The 19,454-nt window shown below is 39.6% G+C and overlaps 1 protein-coding gene across 2 annotated transcripts; it reads left to right on the plus strand.

The window, feature by feature from the left end:
• The first annotated feature begins 103 nt into the window (after nt 1–103).
• LOC140560264 (ras association domain-containing protein 1-like) lies at nt 104–19,086 on the plus strand. Of its 2 annotated transcripts, XM_072684590.1 has the most exons (6): nt 104–1,816; nt 7,323–7,447; nt 15,862–15,966; nt 16,075–16,369; nt 16,657–16,772; nt 18,308–19,086. In XM_072684590.1, the coding sequence occupies exons 1-6, from the start codon at nt 1,498–1,500 to the stop codon at nt 18,452–18,454; spliced, it is 1,107 nt and encodes a 368-aa protein (XP_072540691.1). In that variant the 5' UTR covers nt 104–1,497; the 3' UTR covers nt 18,455–19,086. The 2 variants fall into 2 exon arrangements, with proteins under 2 accessions (XP_072540691.1, XP_072540692.1); XM_072684591.1 differs by lacking the exons at nt 104–1,816; nt 7,323–7,447 and adding an exon at nt 11,744–12,201.
• Nucleotides 19,087–19,454: the final 368 nt, after the last annotated feature.

Here is a 19,454-nt window from a genome sequence, read left to right on the forward strand (position 1 = left end):
ACTGAGGTTTCAAAACTTGCTGATGGCGCACACGCACACACACGCGCGCGCGCGCAAGTATACACACTTCAAACGCCGCACGCCCACAGAGAGCGGGTTAGAAAGCCATGGCTGGCGAGCAGATTGTGGACCGGAGTGATAAAGCGTGGTTCTGCAGATGTAGAACCTTTTAACTGGACCAGCTCAACACAAAAAGGGAGCAGAGGCAACTCGGCTGCTATTCTTCTCCTTCATACCAGCAGGAAGGAAAGGGATTCTTTTCGTTGCTGCTCTGAGACACGTCCGAAGACATGAGGAAAACTTCTCGTGGACCGTGGATGTTAGCTATCGTTCTCAACCTTTCTCTATGAGCAGAAACATGGAGACGAAACTGTGGGTTTGAGGCTACTCACACCCTCTTTCGTGTGAACGCGATTCCTGGAGCTTGCCATGGTGCAGTCTGCGGTCCATCAAGTCGACGGGGTCGCTCTCAGCTCGGTGTCAGGGTAGAGAGGACAGGCGGTCGGTCTTGTCAGCAGAATTGTCTTTTCTAAGACTTCGCCAGTCAGCTCAGCCATGCAGTAGGTAGGCTACCACCAAACTTTTGCTTTTAAAAGGCTTAGGATCTAAGTTTTTAGAGTTTTTAGGTGTAACTTGTTTTTTTGTAAGTAGGAACACAAAATGTACTAAACTGTATTCTTGTCACTGGGGTGTTGCCCTTTAAGAGGATCTCTCGATAGTAGCTAGCTACCTTTAGTTGGGGAACACAACTGGAATATATAATATAGTACTTTTTTATTATTATTTTAAGATAAACGAGCTGTGTAGGACAACTTTCGACTGGGAAAGTGAATGTAGTGCACCTCTAAATCTCATTCCAGGTACGCAGTTGGTCCTCAGTGTCCACGGTTTGAGGGTAGGACACTTATTTTGTGGTGTTTGTTGTTTGGGAGACAGCATATAGCTACCTGTACAATACCATTCATCCTGACACTGCACTGTATTTGTACGTCATGTTAATCTAATATAGACTGAAAATGCCTTGCAGTTTGCTAAACAACCGTTGGTCTATCTCGTAACACCATGACTCTTCTGTAGAATTATTTAATCTGAACCACAGGCCTTTACTGAACCTTCAGCAGATGATTTTCACCACAGAAAGGCAGATAGCAAGCTGCTAGCCCTGAAAGCAGTAGTCAGGCTGCTGCTGCTGCTGCTGCTGCTGCTGCTGTTGGTACATTCCGAAGCCTTAGACTGTGAGATCTGAGTGATTCATCTATTTCCTAAAGAGTCAGACTCAGTTCCAACTCCACTGACTCCAGTTTAGAAACAATGAAAGCCCTTCAAAGCATCAAGCATTTATTTCATTTAGCAGGTAAACAGTTACCTAACTTAAAGCCATCCACTCTAAGCTACATACTATGATATCAACAATCTGAAGATGGCTTATTATTTCAGTCGGGTCAGCTACAGTTGAGTGGATGTACTGTACAAGAAAGCTGCTGGGCAGTGGAAAGCATGTCTTTAGGTGAGATGATTGAGCTGAAGGAGCTCACCACGCTGGAGGACCGCATTGAGCTGACTGCTTCTGCACCCTCTCGGACTACTCGTTTGGAGAGAGTCAATGCTTTGAGGATAAGCCCAGGGAAAGTTCCTGAGCTGCTGGGCCGGGTCAGGATCATCAGGCTACTGGGGGACTCCATGAATGACCCACGACTGGTGGAGGAAACCGGAGAGGGACATAACTTTCAGCCCTGCAGCCATACACAACCCACGTGGTGTGACCTGTGTGGAGACTTCATCTGGGGGTTGTATAGACAAAGCCTGCGCTGTAGCAGTGAGTATCACCGTCATTGTGCTGACTGTGGACTTAAAATCTGGAGCACTTACACCTTTCACGTTTTCACAACATAACTTACAGGTTAGTTTCATAGTAGTAACCAAATCATTTCTAATAGAGACAGAATAATTTATTTGAGGGGGATTAACAACTGAATAACAAGCTCACAGCTCAAGTTAACTTTATAAAGTTGAAGTTGTATAATTGTACAATTGATTTTATTAACACATCTAGAACCTTTAAGCAACTCCAGCCTATCCAGCGGATGAGGAAGACTCTTATTGTTGGGGATGATTTATGTTTTAGACATCAGACTCACATTTTGTGGTTTTTAGCTACTCAAAAATGCAAGACATATTGTAGTAGATCAGATATTACTCAAGCTAAGAGAGTATGTCGGTTTCTCCTTTCTCAAATTCTCTTACAAAATGAACTGCTTACCACACACCTCCTATAGTGGTTGGGTTATTCTTCTCCACACATTTCCCAACACAGTCCCACAACCTCTCATTGAGTTTTATAGTGATTGTGTTGACGTGACATCATCTGAACTTCCTCATTCTTCAACTCACTCCATCTCTTGATGAGTGTCTTAGTGCCGTACCGAGCAATGCTTTTTTTTCAGTTACTCAGGAAAAAGTAAGGCATAGAGCCAGTGAAACTCATGTAGAGCAGTTGCGGACTTACTGACTTACTTGTGTGTACCTGAACAATTCCTGTCGCATTTGAACATTTTGCAAGCTTTGACTAGGGCTGGCTAGGTGGGCTGGGTGTATGTAAATTTTGTGGGCATAAGACAAGACTGTTTGAGGTACACAGTATGTCAGCTCAATGTATTGAACTCTCATTATTCAACTATGCCAAGGAAAATACAGTGTGACATTCTAGGGCCTCTTCATGTCCTGCATTAGAAGAAATTAAACAGCACATATGGCCACACATCTAAGCATGTTATCTGCTTCTGAAACCTCTGTCCAAATCTTCTTAATGTAGTAAATTATTGCAGTAATTATTTTTAGCCTAATATGATGCAATCTGTCTATTAAAAGTAAACTCTACATAGTTTATAAATGTCGGAACTGAGTTTGAGACCTCGGTTGGTGTTGGTGTAAGGGTGGTTTCACAGTTCTGCTGTTAGTTCAAGGGTGTGGGTAGGGAACTTCTGCACCCTCTGTAAGTTGTAAGTAAGCTGTGGGTGTGGAATGAATTGTTTTGAACCACAGACGAGCATGTATGAAATCAACATGTTTCCTGCTCAGAAGCAACCACTCTTTCTTTTCTTTCCCACCCACAATGTCTTGCTCTCTCGCCCCCTCTCACTGTATTTCTGCTTACCTCTCATTTTTAGCCCCTCTATGTAATCTTTTTCCATCCTCATCTTCTCACACTCTTGTATAACCCTTGGAAACATTATACATTTCATTTGACTCATGGAATTCCTGTGCTCTCTCCTTTATTGCTTTGCAGTGTTTGAGTCCTAACATGTGGTTTCTATTTAGTTGGTTTCTGTACTGTCTGCTCCATTGGAGGAAATGTGAAACAGGTGACATTTTATGTAAGTGCCACAATGGGTCAAACGCTGACCTGAACAAGACAATTTCACTTCTCTTTTGTAAGGGGTAATGTTGGGTAGATGTCTAGAATAGTTTGTTTTAATAATAGTGTCAGTCATTTGGTTAGGTTTTGCATGATTTCCTGTGTAAAAGCTAATGCAAGCAGAAGTTCTTCTTATGATACACCATCTTTAGCCAGAAATCTCCTTCTGGGGGGTTTTGCTTTTTAAGCAGATTTCAAAGGCTCAGTGTGGGAGGGAGGTTTATTCATGGCCATAATTTTATATAGTTTAAGAGCAAGGGCAAAGGTAAAAAACGGGCCACTGTGCCGGAGAGTGTGTGTGTGTGTGTGTATGAGTGGTAGAATTTGTTGTTGAAATGTTTTTTTTTTTAGTTCAATCAGTCCATATAAAATTCTTCTGTCAAAAAAGTGAAATCTTAAGCTAATGAATGTTCTGTAGTCTCTAGAAGTTAATCCCCTAGTTGAAAAGAAAGAGGATTTATCATTCCACAAACGCTAAGCCTTACTCTTTTTTTTGAACTACACAGGAAAATTTAAATTGGTCCTACAGCCCACATCAGCATGTTATGCCTGCAAATGTCTATGGAGGGCAGTGCAGAGTAAAAAAAAGCAACTAATTCCGTCTGGGTCCCAAATGGTTTCCTATTCCCTGTTTAGCACACTATGTGAGTTATTGATGTCTGCATTCAAATGCATGGCTTTTCTTAAGGCATATTAGGTCTTGTTATGGGGAGAAGCTGTTAATTTAAGACCTACGCAGTGCACTACATAGGGCGGAAAGGGGTCATTTGAGATTCAATTTTAAATTCATGGCTGGTGCTGAATCTCTGGTGCTAGAGATCCACCTCCCTGTACAGTTCAGGTCCAGCACAACTAGCTCTAATAATTAGATGTTCTTAAATGTCTTCTTTCAGGGGTGACAGAGGAGAGCAGTAAATTGATGCACATATTAAAAACAAAATACTGTAGTAATAATTAGCATCATATAATATAATGAGTACCATATAGCAGACTTGCCTAATGGTATAGCTGCATTAGGTATAAAAACAGGAATATCAGATCTCAGATCAGATTACTGCACAAACAACTGGTTCGGGACATCCTTAACAGTCATATTGATCTAAACACATTTCAGTTTTATTGTGCAGATATTAACAGTTCTACTTTGTTGTCAAAATAAATTTGCCATGTTTGACACAGCCCCTTTTTACTGATACTGTCTCTTTGGAAGCAGATATTTGATGTAATCATGTTGAAAAGCTCATCTGGGCCGCTTTGCCATCAGCTGCCGGAGTGTGAGAGAGCACAATTGGCCATGCTCTATCTGTGTGAGTAGATGGAGCTATCTCATCTCACTCTTCACTCTTGAGCAGTGTTGGTCAGCACAGGTGTCTGATAGCTGGGTATCTGAATGACAGACTGAAGACCTACCTCTTCCGATAGTACTTGGGCGAAGTGTAGAATATTATGGTTTCCATATTGACTTGTGTTTAGTAGTATGTAAGCTTAGAGGTATCTTTGATTTTTAGTCTGTTCAAACTAGCTGAGGTTATTCTTTTGTAAATAGCAAAGCACTTTTGTAAGTTGTTCTGGATAAAAAGTCTGTCAAATGACGTAAATGTAATGTAAATGTAAATGCATCAGGGGCAGTTCCAAAGGAAGCAGTAGTTTCGTGTATCGTGAGAGATATGTGTTAAATCCTTACCTTCCTTACCTGTCCTTTATTTTAAAGACCAATCTATTGAAAAGTTCTTTAGGAAACTAATAGTGGCGCTCTTGTGATGTCAACAAAACCCATGTTGCATCTTTATTTTTAAGGTGGCCATAACATTATATATTAACATGTTTACACTGTAGAACTTTTGTGTGAACAGTTGTGTCACTATCAGTGCAATATTAGGTAGGGATACACTGATATGGGAATTGTGGTCTGACTGGGGGACTAAATTCACCTAGATTATTTGTGTAGGGTTACAAGTGCAGTATAAATTATTTACAGTGATTTTATTTTTAACACAGCAGCCCAGCCTCAAATATTTAATACTGTTATGCATATTTATTAATTCACCAAAATTAACATATTGGAAAAACACAGTGCATTTATTGTACACTATCGAGACAAAGGTATTGGCACACCTGCTCACGGACTGTTTTTTCCAGTTATTAAAACAAGTTTATCCTGGTTTTGTTGGAGTAACTGTCTCTACTGTCCAGAGAAGTTTTCTACTAAATTTTGGAGCATTGTTTTGAGGATTTGCATTTACATTTACATGTAAGGCATTTAGCAGATGCTCTTATCCAGAGTGACTTACAAAAGTGCTTTGCTATTTACCCAAGAAAAACCTCAGCTAGTTTGAATAGACTTGATTCTACAAATCATTTGATTGCATATAGTATATACATATAGTAACAAGAGCATTGAAAAAGGACCAGGATGTTGGATGATCACCACCCCACCTCATCCCCAACTCATCCCAAAAGTAATAAATGGAGCACCATCATTTTTGCTTCCACGTTCCCTTATTTGACCCTGTACAGACAAATATACCATTTCACATGCCATGTATTTCATATAGTCATATCTAGACCTTCTGGGTAGAAAAGGTTCTGCTTTACTTAAATGCCATTACAATATTTTATTTCTGAACAGTAACCATTATGTTTAACTAATTTAATTTAGCTGAGTGTTTGGTCTGCACATATTTCATTTAAATGTGCTCTAAAGTGGACTGTGCCTGATATCACTGAAATAGACCACAATTGCTTTTATGAGTTTGAGGAAAAAGAGTCTTCTCTTCCCTCACCAAGGCTCTTACCTCTATGAAGCAGTAACCATTAAGCGTTTTAGCATTGATTTCCTAGCAAAGCAGCCTTTAATCAAAGAAGAGAGCAATAATTCCACCAGTTCACTCTTTACAAAAGAACAGCAATTTCTCAGAGACAAAAAAATATATTTATTATTATTATTATTTTGAAAGTAATAATTCAAAAATACCTAACTGCAAAGCAAATCAATGCTGTATTTAGTACAGCTGAATTATTTTACATGAACAATGCTGAAATATTTTTTGGTGCTTTATAAGTGCTTTCAAAAAATTTCTTCCCTGTATCTAAAGAGCACTTTTCAAGATTCAAGAGTCTATTGCAGTATTGAGTCTACAGCAGAAACAAGCAGTTACACTGTACATTGAAATTATTTGCAGTTTCTCCATTTACCGACATAATCTTATAAATAGCAATGTACAAAGAGAGAAACAGAATAAGAATATATATATATAATATATATAATTATATATATATATATAATATATATATATAATATATAAGTACACTAAAGTAGCGCTAAGTAAAAGAAAACCACAAAGTAAAGAAGTAAAGTAAAGAAGTTTTCAAGTGGTTCTTTGAGTTGCTACGATTTTATATATAACTATGGCCTTTACTAAAAATCCTTTAAGAACCCCCATTTTAAGAATTTACACTACTTGCCATTGGAACAAATACAAATTAACATAACTGCTGTACTCGTAATGTGTTGATGTTGTATTGTTTAGTTAGTCTTAAAAAAATATTTGTTTATGTTTTTTTCTTTTTTTTCCCCAATTTGGTAGTGCCAACCCACCCATTTGTAGCTCCCTGTAGCGCTAGTAATGCTCCCAACACTAGAAGGGCTAGGACTTAACACATGTCTCCTCCAATACATTTGAAGCCAACCACCATCTACCTAGTCAGAGAGAGCATGGCTAATTGTGCTCTCTCGGATTCCAGACGTTGATGGCAAAGCGGCATGGCTTGGAATTTAAACCTGTGACCCCGGGGCTATACTGGCAGTGCAGTAGTCCGCTGAGCCACACTGAGAGCTGTTCAGTTAGTTGTTTGATATTATATTGTTCAATTAACTCATGATATCTCACACTGTCTTCTCTGTCAGACTGTAGGTTCACCTGCCATTACCGCTGTAGAGCTCTCATTAAACTAGACTGCAATCAAGATCGAGGCTCCCCCACTAATCAGTCTGATGATGGCCAGAGCAGCATTGAAACAGACACCAATGTGGTAAGTCTTATATTTGAGGGTTGGTACACTTGTACATGTTTAAATGTGTATTATACATAGACTTTTTATGTGACCAGGGCTGGGAATGAACAAGAAACCTAACATAATTAAATGCATGTTAATCATGACTGCCTTCAGCAAACTACAAATTGCAAAAGAACCCAATAATGCATGCCTCCTACATTACATGTGCTGGGTTTCAGTCAGGCATTGCTAAATTGTGCTGTGAGCAAAGTGTAACCTAATCAGTTATTTCTGAGTCTTATGAGTTACGGACGGTGCTGCAGGCTGCAGTACACTCTACACAGTACACTGCGCAGTTCTAGTTATTGAAATTTATATTGTCTGTAAATTACAGTTTATTAGTATAATCACAATAATCTGTCAAAATGATAATAACCTATAAGCTTCATTGGCAAATTCTGTAGTCCTAAAAATACTGCATTTATTGGTTCGGGTTGGCAACACACCACACCAGATTCTGTGCATTTACTTTGAGAATTGTGGTGTCTGACGTAAGTAGGCACGTACTTCATGATGGGACCATTGCATTGAAATTTGGGAATACGGTACATCAGAACATTTAACAGAAGCTGAGTAGAGCAGGATGGGTGTTCATATGCTGAAATCACTATGATCGTTAGTGATAATGAATAGTATGCTTTCCCTGCTTCTGACAGAGCTGCAGTCCTTGTATTTAGTAAAGATCGGCAGAGCTGACTACATGGATCCAAACGGCTACTAGATCAGTCGAAATCAAATTTCTAATTACACTGTTTGTAATGAAAAGTTTAGTTAATCAGTGTTCTTTAGCACTGATGAAATCATAAATCATAAAGCATATTGTGTATCACGATAACAAAATGTATCACGATACGGTAATATATCGCCATATTGCCCAGCTCTAGCCATGATGCTGAAGCTTAAAAATGTTGGTTAACCTGCTGACATTTGTATCATTTGCATCATCGTTTGTGACACATTATGAAAAGTCATTAAATCCAGACGCTTGTTTTGTTCTGGTTTTTTTATGATGGTATGGTGGTATGACTCTGTAATGGCACATGCAAATGAGGGAAAGTTTCCACTAGTTTCCACATGTCATGCGAAGGGTAAAACACATCGGTAGTCTTTGTTTTTGAATGAGCGAAGGGGTTAATACAGCAAAATTTCCTCTTACCATCACAGTAAATCTGGCAGTGGGTTTATAAATCTGTGAATATCTATTTGCACTTGAAAACATTGTCTGTTTGTTGGTTTCATCTGTAGTATGTAGAGATAGATATTTCAGCAGGTTACATAAAACATAGAAAAGCAAGTATCTTTTAAAGTAGCCTAAATGTTACAGGCCTCTTTCAGAGTTTTGATGGGCCTTGTCTTGTAGCATATTGGATTTAGATATTTAGATAACACTCCAGGGTTTCATTCAGATATTGTAATGAGTAGAGTTGATTTGTAATTGAGTTCACCTTTAAGTGGTAAAGTGGCTGAAGTGCTAGAATAACATTACTATCATCTGCAGGGGTTTATATACTAACTCAAATGAATTCACTTAGAGAGCATAACATGTATTTTTTGAGTTTCCAGCTGGCCACCATATATGTTAGAATGTAGACTAATTGAAGGGCATGCTTTAGGAGGAGTATTTCTTATGCAGTCTAATCAGTAGGTGTGTAGCTATGATTTCAAGCTTGAAGAACTGTTTAATTAGTCTTTTGTAGAAGTGAACTGATGTCTCTATGGTTGACACTACAGGTTACACTACAGATGGATCATTCATAAGAAATGAATCACCTCAAAGAACTGAGTCAGATGGTTTGGATCTTGATTTGGAAGAACTGTACGTAGTTTAACCACTAGCTCCATGTGTCAACTTCTGTCTACCATTACATTTATTAGTAACAGCAGCATTATATCCAGTTTCTTTATTGATATATATATTTCTCTGGTAATCACACTATTTACTTTTTACAGATTCAGAAATATACTTTTTTTGCATTTGACGGTTAAAATGCTAAACAGTCTCTCACAGAGTTAAACACACAGTCAAAGGCAGTCAGCTAGAGAGAGAGACTGAGAGAGCATTGTTCTGAGATAAGCTGACAGACGCTCTGACGGCTTTTCCTGTTTCTTACATGTGGCAGTGACAGTGCTTTCTGTGTATAGCATGCATGCAACAAAATACCCCAGTCCCTGCACTCTGATCTTGTGACTTGTTTTAGGCTAAAAGGTTGTTTCATTGCACAGGTTTAATTTGCACTGGATGTCTGCAAAGACAAAACCCTTGCTGTAAAAAGCAAAAAACAAACAAACAAAAAAAACAAAGTTTGCAAAAGAACACCTAGACAAAGACCAGGACTACTGGTACAGGACTACTTAGGACATGTTAATTTAGTTGAACGATGGCCTGACGTAGCCTGGCCTGGCTGATTTCTCATTGTTCTGAGATCTTGTTAAATCCATTATTAGACTCATGCACATCTCCAGCCTTCATTCCATTAAGTAGTTACAAATGTGGGGGATATTCTGCCTTTTAGCTCACAAGACAACTGCATTTCTATTACCTCCATCTCTCAGTATGTTAACATGAAGATCAAATGTCCATTAGTTTAAATATATTAAAAAAGACAAAAGTTTTCATGGGGTTTTCATTGGGTGTTTATGTGGTGTCCATGGGAAGTCTTAGTGTTTGCAAATGACTTTAGTTTCTAGATGAATGTTCAGGAAGCATAGTATAGAGAAGTATGTAAGAATTGTGTAGAATGATGTGCAAGTGTGAAGAGAAAAACAGTGTTTAAAAGCCAGTACTCAAGCCTCTTTGGCTGCCTTGTAAAAACTGGCATTTTGCTGCACCGAAATGTGAATCCACCACACTGAAACTACAGAAATTACTGGCAGCTGAAAAAAACTATAATTAATTAAGTTGAATATATTTTCTAAGGATTGCATTGCTTAATGGTACCTTACTGGATTTTGAATGCAGGTTTTATTAAATTTGCAGTATACTACAGTATTTTACATGGGTTACTAAAGTATTGAGTGTGTGGACAGTAGTTACAGTAGGTGGGGGTGGGGGCAAACAGGTGGAGTCAGTGACTTGTAAGTCTCAAATATAGATGGAATTAAAAGTGCCACAGATTTTGTATTTTAAGTTGTTCTTTGATGTATAAATACTAAGTATGCGAGGCTGGTTTGGGGCAAAAGAAATTGCTCAGATGTGGTTTCACATGCCTATTAAAAACCCTGTTATTTTACCTCAGAATAAAAGACACTGAGTTTCCCTTTAGGGTGGATTTGTGGAAAAGATTGGAGGCTCTGTTTTATGGCCTGGTTTGCGACAGATCACAGCCGGATATCATAGCATAGCCTAGTTTAACATAGCTTGCAACACATAAGACAGTGTTGCTGTCCTCTTTGGGTTCTCTCAGTATCCAGTTGGCATGTGTGGGTTAGCTTTTAGCTTAGCACCCAGCTAGCACACATTCACTACACCGGCCATTGTATGCGACACAACTTGCTTCAGTTGGCTCTTCTCTTAGGCGGTGCTTTACTTAGTTGGGCTAGCATTTGCTTTTGGTCTTTTTAGCCTTGTTTCCATTTTTTCTTTTAAAGTAGTTGTTGCATTAATCATTAAAGTGCTTTTGCAAGTGGGCTGTGTGAATGCACATTTCAGAGGTGTAAATAAAACGAAGCACAATAGTTTTGGGGTTAATTAGTTACATTTTACTGCCTGGACAGTGTTTGAGGTTCACAGTATGTCACTTACGTGTACTGAACTCAACCCTGTCTCAATCCTGCCTAAATAAACAGTTCTCCATCCTGGGGAACCTTTATAAGGTGTCTAACAATATGACTACACATCTACTAGGGAACTAGGGAACCTGTATAAGGTGACTGCATTAATCCAAAGGGGGGTGGAGGGGTGGATTGGTTGATTATATATATATATATATATATATATATATATATATATATATATTATTTAAGACATCCTTACTGCCTTACTGAAGTTTTAGTTCAGCAGTGCAGTTTAAAGCGACGTGTTTTAAGCTTGCTAGACCGCCTCATGGACATTTTCCAGCCCACTGCATGTATCCAAAAGCGGAAACCCCCCTCACACTGGTAGCCCCCCTGGGTTTCCCACGCTGTGACAAAAATGTGCTCGCGCACGGACGTGGCATCACCGTCGAGTTGGAACTTCCTGTTGAGAGCCAATCATGGCGGCCCTCACCGGGTTGTGTATTTTCAATCTAAGCGGTCAGGGCGGGCCGCTTCCGGTGGGCTGGGCGAGCTGCGGCGAGCTTGTAGTTCTCACACTGATCACATGTGTACAGATCGCCGTGCTGAGCCGTGTTATACCCGCCTAATCCGGACAAAACAGCAGTTAACACAACTGTACAGACCGTTTAGATTTCAGACCGTTACCAGTTACGAGTCAAGTTACCGTGATTGTAGCCGGTAATCCACTGAGCTAGCATAGCTGAATAGCTGAAGCGCGTCGCTTTCTCCTAGCGAGTAGCGCTAATTTCCTAGTTAACTTTTTAAAACTTTTAAGAGACGTTTTCACGATGAGTGAAGTCGCTAGTCAGGACCAGACCTTGTCTTTTGAGAAGACATGGGGGAGCTCGACCAGCAGCGGTTACTGCAGCCAGGAGGACTCCGACTCGGAGCTGGAGCAGTATTACACCGCCCGCACGTCCTTTTTTCGCAAACCCAAAAAAGAGAAGGCGGCGGTGGTGGAGGGGAAGAAGAAGGTGAGGCTGTAACTGTTTAAGCAACCCTGTTGGGTCAGTCGACATACTGTTTCCTTTCTGTTTGTTAAGACATTTCTTTATTCTCTTTATTGCCACATGTCCGCGTTTGGATGTCGCTGCTGGGAAGGCTGTGTTCTCACAGCTTCACTGGATGAGCCAGTTCATGTCTCAGTAGTCTGAAATTGTACATTTCTTTTGGTTTATTTGTTTTAAGAGCTTGAGAGACGGTTTTATTTAAAGCATATATTTTAAAACAACTTATTTAGCGCAATGCATCCTAATGTGTTGTCTTTTGGGCACATGGGACTACTATAAAAAAGCATTAGCATTTCACTATGAAATGTGTGTGTGTGTGTGTGTGTGTGTGTGTGTGTGTTATAATCAAGCAAATTAGTGCTAGCTGGTGCTAAATTGGTATTCTTGAATTTGTCCAATCAACTGTACAGTCCTCATGTACACCAGTAATTCCCCGACCATGACCCTGGTATTTCCCTGCCTTTCACATTTGAGTGTTTTCTCAGCTCCCAGCACACCTGATCTAATCAGGTAATTGACCAGCCTGTCCTGAATTGAAATGGGTGTGTTACGACAGGAAAGCACTAAAGTGCTCAGGAAATGGCCTCCTCTAGTCCCAGGGCTGGTTATATTCCTTTCAACCAGTCAGAGCAAGATCTGTGGCATTCGACCATATTATGTTAATTTATTTATTTAACCCGGTTGGATAAAGCTGTTTTTTGGAAGGTGAGCATTATTGTAATTGCAAGTCTGTCACAGTCTGCTGTATTTCTAAAATCACTTTAACAGACTACAGTATCAATCAGTTTGAACTTTTTGAACAGAGGTTGGTCTTTCCACTTTTCAGTGTAGTGGCACAGTAAAAGCAAATACCACAAGCCAAACAGGAAGGCCTACAGACATTGTAGGGAGTTGGAAAGATATTTCCACACAATTAGGTGATTCACAACCATAGCCTGTACCCCTGGTTGTTGTGTCATGAATGACACACTCATTTATACACACACACACACACACACACACACACACACACACACACACACTAAGAATCAACTCATTCTGAAACCACAATAATTCAAATTGGCCCCAGGACTGGATGATCTGTTATTTGTTTCCTGTCCATAGCATGGGCCCAAGTTAACTCACACATTCACACTAAGCTTAAATGTTAGGTGTGTGTGTGTGTATTTACATTTACATCTATAGCATTCAGCTGATGCTCTCATCCAGAGCGACTTACAAGGTTACTCATATTACAGAGATGGGCCAATGCAGTGTTAGGAGTCTTGCCCAAGGACTCTTATTGGTGTAGCGCAGCATAGTCACCCAGACCAGGAATCGAACCCTGGTCTCCCACACGGTGTGGTAGCTCACTGGCAGGTAGTGATGTGATCTGTTGCGCCACACCAATATATATATATATATATATATATATATATATATATATATATATATATATATATATATATATATATATATACATACACACACACACACTTAGCAATACAGGCAATTGCACAATACACAAGGTCATGTGACCTCATCACTCATTTGTCATTTACCTGATTGATTATTGATTTCTTTTCCTCTTTTTTATTACCACCCATTAAGGAAGCAATTAAGCTGTATCAGTATTGATCTAGTGGTGGTAACTAATGCATGGATTATTAATAAGTGGCGAGCACTGTGAGTTTAAAACAGTTGCTCAGGATAGATGCTCTGCATTGTGCCGTGTCAGTAAGTTCAGTGAGAAAAGGTCTTTAGGTCACATACCACATTCAGGATCAATAGGTGTCTTGTTTCCTTTCTTATCTGATTTTTTTTTTTTTAACCGCTGGCAACTATGTATTAAGAGGTTTGTTAAACACTGGATACTTTTTTTGGGGGAGGGGGATTACTCCTCAAAAAGTACTTGTAATGTATTAACATATTCAGTTAGGTTTGTCCAGACCATTGATTCATCCAAACAATATTTTTTTGCTCCCGTATCCCACATTTGTAGGTGAACAGATTAAGTTTTTCTTTACAGCATATAAATATTTTGATATTGCGTCATAAATGACCAACACTGATGAATAAATCGGAGCAACAGGTTCTGAGAAAATCTGCTAAATGTGATGATACATAAACAGGAAGGATGACGACAGTGTTGAAAAATGACACCATCTGACTCACACATGTGAAAAGGGCGCACAAGAGAAGCCTTCATTCTGAGGGAAGAGGCAGGAGGGGGGAAACGGGCTATTTTTACACAAACCGGCTTTCAGAATGCAAGCTCCAAAGCCAAGACGTGCATGACGGACAGCTGCAGCAATCCACATGGCGCCATTCTCCTGAGAAATGGGAAGTGCTAATGGATGTGATTGGCTAGCAGTGACATCATGGGCCTGCCCTGTTGAGTTCACCAGGAAGCACAGAAAATCTGATGCAACTTGCTTCAGGGAATTGAAGCACAGGATACTGGGCTTTATTTACTTCATACAATGTACAGTAGAAAACGCTATATCGCTTAATACTTTATTCAAGAACATTAAATGTTTGGAAGGGGAAAGGTTAAAGAACAAAAAAAGAAGGAACAAGCAGCCTAATGTAGGATAGCCGTGTAGATCAGTGTTTGTTGAAAACTTTAGCCTGATTTTGAGCCCAGGTTTTTTTTAACTCCTTAAAATGTGTCTTTAAGAGAATCTTTGTTGCTATTTCAAATTAAGAAGCTCCAGTATATAGGGAGAAACTGTTCATACTTCTATGTCCTAGTATTGGAGATTAAGAGGAAGTTTAGAAGAACATAGGAAGTGAGAAACAGAAGGCTTGTTTGACTTCACCTTAAAAAAGAAGCAGAAGCTTATTGTGCACAAATGTGTTAGCCTGGTAGAGCCAGATAGAGAAAGAAATGGAGAGGTTGTGTTCTCCAGTTGGTCATCTCAGCTGCTTTGGAATAGGCAGCCCCCCATTCATTCCAACCATTCATTTGACCGTCATGTGAGCATGTATCCTGGTATTTTAACCAAATTGCCCTGAGGCCATGTGCTACTCTATAGGGTGTTCTGTTGTAAATGAAGTGAATAGTAAAGGGCAAGAGGAACTCCCTGAGGCACTTGACGTCTACAGCCAAACATAAGGCATTTCAAAGCCTTCAGATGTTTGAGAGAGTAATGACAGCTTTTATGACCTGTTTTATTGAACACTAACATTTATAAACCATACTGTACTCAAACTTTCTGCACTTACATGTTCTTTAGAATTCAAGTTGGCCAATGGAGTTCAGTTTAAATGGAGCTCAGTCACAAATGATTTGACCGGACTGGTTTTGCTAAAATAATGTGATCTTGTGAAGTCAGTTGTGCACGGATTTGTGACGTGTACGTGTGACTCCTCTTGTGACTCTTGCACATCTCCATAAGGGTTCCTCGATTTTCCTGAAAGACAGCTAAGGTGATGACGTTTAGATGTTCTTTTTGAGTCCTTAGAAAACCTAAAAGCATTCTAGAAAGTTGTCTTCTAGTGCCATATGGCACTAGTGTTGAAGTGAACACCATGTAATATAAATGTGTGAATGTAATATAATATACCATGTAGCAACACAACAAGAACTAACAGACGCATTTATTAACGTGTGTTCTCTTTTTCTTAATTTTTCTCTTACAGGATGAGGTGACTGAGAATAAGAAACAAGAGCTATCCGTTTCAGAGATTCAGCAGAAGGTAAAGGAGTACAATGCCCAGATTAACAGCAACCTCTTCATGTCTTTGGTAAGGACTGAAATCCCTGAACAAAACACCCTCCTCCCCCATTCATATTTGCCACATGTAGTTAATGCACTGTGTAGTAACTTCTTGTTTTGTGTATCTTGCCCACAGAATAAAGATGGCACCTACAACGGTTTCATCAAAGTTCATTTGAAGCTGGTGCGGCCAGTGTCTGTCCCACCTCCCCGCAAAGGCGCTGCATCTCAGGGGCCGGCCAATGGGAAGAAGGGGGCATCGGTAAAGAGACGGACGTCCTTTTATCTTCCAAAAGATACAGCCAAGCATCTACACATCAGCTCTAAAACACGTGCCAAGGAGGTGATCCAAGCCCTTCTCAAGAAGTTTACGGTCATTGACAATCCTGCCAAGTTTGCACTGTTTGAGCGCAGTGAACGTCATGAGCAAGGTGCGACATCCTAAAGAGATATGCATTTTTATTTATTTTATTTTTTAAAGGCCAACTTTAGACAACACATGCATTGTTTATTTACTACATTTAGGGTGAGGGAACATTTTTCTAAATATGCTGAACTATGACTTTACCTTCATCCTAGCATTTGGCATAACTTGTACGTAAGCTGGTGTGCTTAAGCCAGTTCAGTGAGAGTTTTCGTTTGTGTGGGATTATGCCAGTGTTTATCCTAGGCAGTATGTAGATTACTAAGTAATCCTCTCTCTGCCTGTCAATCACAGTGTACCTGCGGAAGCTCTCTGATGACGAGTGCCCCCTGTACTTGCGTCTGTGTGCTGGTCCCAATGAGAAGGTGCTGAGCCTGGTCCTGAAAGAAAATGAGACTGGAGAGGTCAATGTGAGTACTTCACTGTATAGGAAAATCACACACACCACAGTGCACTCACAAGAGTACCACCTTTGCTGATATGTTCTCTTTTTGATATGTACTTTTTAATTCCCATTGCTTAGAAGTTCTCTCTTAAAAGTCTTAAGAGTGATTCAGAAATCAAAGTGCATTTTTCATTCTCTCCTTGACATATTTCTGAGTGGAATACGGTATTAGGTAGAGTCTCTAAAATAGCTGGGCATTTTGCTCTTTGATAAATGTAGAGGTGTGCATGGGTACTCCAGTACACTGTTAACCATCTGAGCTGTCAGCGTCAGTTCATGAATTTGTTACATTTATCACGGGAGAAGGTTTTTGTAATTGTGCGTTTATTTTTGCCTTAACAAAAGAGCATTCCCAAGGACACATTATTAAGGACATGAGAAGGCAGGGATGGTGCTGCTGTAACTGCTCTGACTGATGTTAGCTAGATTCAGAAACTTTGAAAAACATTAAGTAAAATGCACTGTACTTGGCTCAGTTTCCCCAGAAGCATCCAATTGTTACAATCCTTTTATCTGGTAGAGTTAGCATTCAGTGTGATGCTCACTCAATCATTTGAGAATCATTTTTGCATCAAGATGCTTTGGAGAAACCCTGTCCTGGCAATAACCTAAAACTAACAGCTCCTCTAACATATAAACCAACCAGTATCTAAATAATATAACATGGTATAACATAATATTTTAGCATCAGTGTTGTCATGTAAAGAGTATGTTTATAGGCCCACAAAAATTGTACTTTAGTTATTTATTTAATGAATGATGTAAGCTTATTTTTAGGGGGCTATTTTCATCCTTTCTTCTGGTGAACCGACTATGCGTCCATTAACTCTTACTCGAATGTCAAAACTCAGATATCACATGGGTCAGTATGGTGGGTTGGGGGGGAAGGGGTTATGAAGCAGTTTATTTGGTCAGTATAATTTCGCTGGTGCATAGTGACATCAAAATTTTACTTTTTTTTATTTTATTTTTTTTAAGCAGGCAAAAGTCTCATGCAAAGATTACAGGATTTAATCTTTTCAATTTAATAGTGTCATAAGGCTGCCATGCTTAATATGACCAGGGACATGTGAACAAGGAAAAGGAAACCAGCTATTCGTGACTGTTGGTGATGGTCATGCAAAAAACTAAAACAGAAACTTTGGATTTTATTTATTCAAATGACAAGTTAAAAATTGAGATGCAAAGTTTTTACGTGATAGCACAGTTAAGCATTAGAAAAAAGGGGAGTGTGGTATTGTGAAATAACATCAGTCATCACATGAGTGTTCTATTGCTTTTATTCAACAGTTTGGAAAGTAAATAAAGTAAGAAAATAATAAATTGAGTTGTGAACTTTTGTGTTTCGAAATTAAAAATATTGAGAATGACACCTCTTTTAACAAGGCCAAGCCGCATACCTAAGCGCACAGTTGTGCATGTAATAATCATTGTTTTCTCACGTATTTTATCAATGTAATGATTGTTAACCGCTGCTTGTCTTCTTCTCTCCTGTTCCAGTGGGATGCATTCTCTATGCCAGAGCTGCAGAATTTCCTGCGCATTCTGAAGCGAGAGGAAGAGGAGCACGTGAAGCAGATTGTGCAGCGCTACGCCCTCGCCCGCGAACGTATTCAGCAGTCCCTGGTTGGCTCCAACCCTGGCTGAGGCCTCGTCTGTACCTGCACTACTGACGAGTGGCAACTAGGGGGCATCAGCCTCTGCTGCGTCCAAAGATCTATAAGGACTCTGGCATCAGTGTGATGACAGGGAGTGAGAGTGAGCGAACGAGTGTGTAAGCGCGAGGCCTCAACCAGATGTGCGTACGTGAGGAGAGAATGAGCTGTGGCTGAAAGCGAGCGAACTGGGGAATGGACGAGTGAAAATAGACTTGTGAATGCGTGACTGAACGAGTGAGATGGAGAGAGTCCTACAGAAAGGCTCTTCTCTTTGTGTGGAGAATGCACAGGGCTCATTACCCTGATACTGTCATCTATTGGGTTCCATACTAGGTTTTTCATTGGGTTATTTTATTTTTCAGGGTTTGCTTCTGAAACATTGAACAAAACTGGAAAATTAAGTTCTTAGTTCAGGTTTTGGATCATTTGTACATTAGTATCTTTTCTCACACACACTTTCTTACCTTACTGTAAGTCTTTATACGTGTCTTTTGTATGTGTTTATACATGTCTGTTCGATCATGTCTAATCATGCTTCTCACAATTTCTTCTATGCACATTCACACCAAATTCCCTAGGGAAAATGTTTGCACAATAAATTCCTTTTTTCTTCCCTTTCTACATTCAGTGTCTGTTTTTGAACAATACTGTATGTAAGCCATTTTGCCAGGCGAAGTAATCAAGTTCATTTTGTGTTCTGTTTATTGTGATTCATAATTTTCTACCACTAGGTGATTGAAATAACCCCTGTAAAAGTTGTTTCACCAGTAGGTGGCAGCATGCATCTTAACTAGATCTCACGCACACTACAGGCCTACAAGTATCCAGACGCTACTGTCTAACTAATGTTAGCTACTTTTGAGATGCACGTGTTGGTAATGCAAATGTTCAATTGTGAGCGCACAACTTATGTTTCAATAGAAGAATATTAGTAATAGAATGGGGCAGATGCACCTGAGGCTCAGCTATAGTACCAAGTAGAGGAGTAT

Source organism: Salminus brasiliensis, chromosome 7 (genome assembly GCF_030463535.1).
Source record: "Salminus brasiliensis chromosome 7, fSalBra1.hap2, whole genome shotgun sequence".
NCBI classification, from domain to species: Eukaryota; Metazoa; Chordata; class Actinopteri; order Characiformes; family Bryconidae; genus Salminus; species Salminus brasiliensis.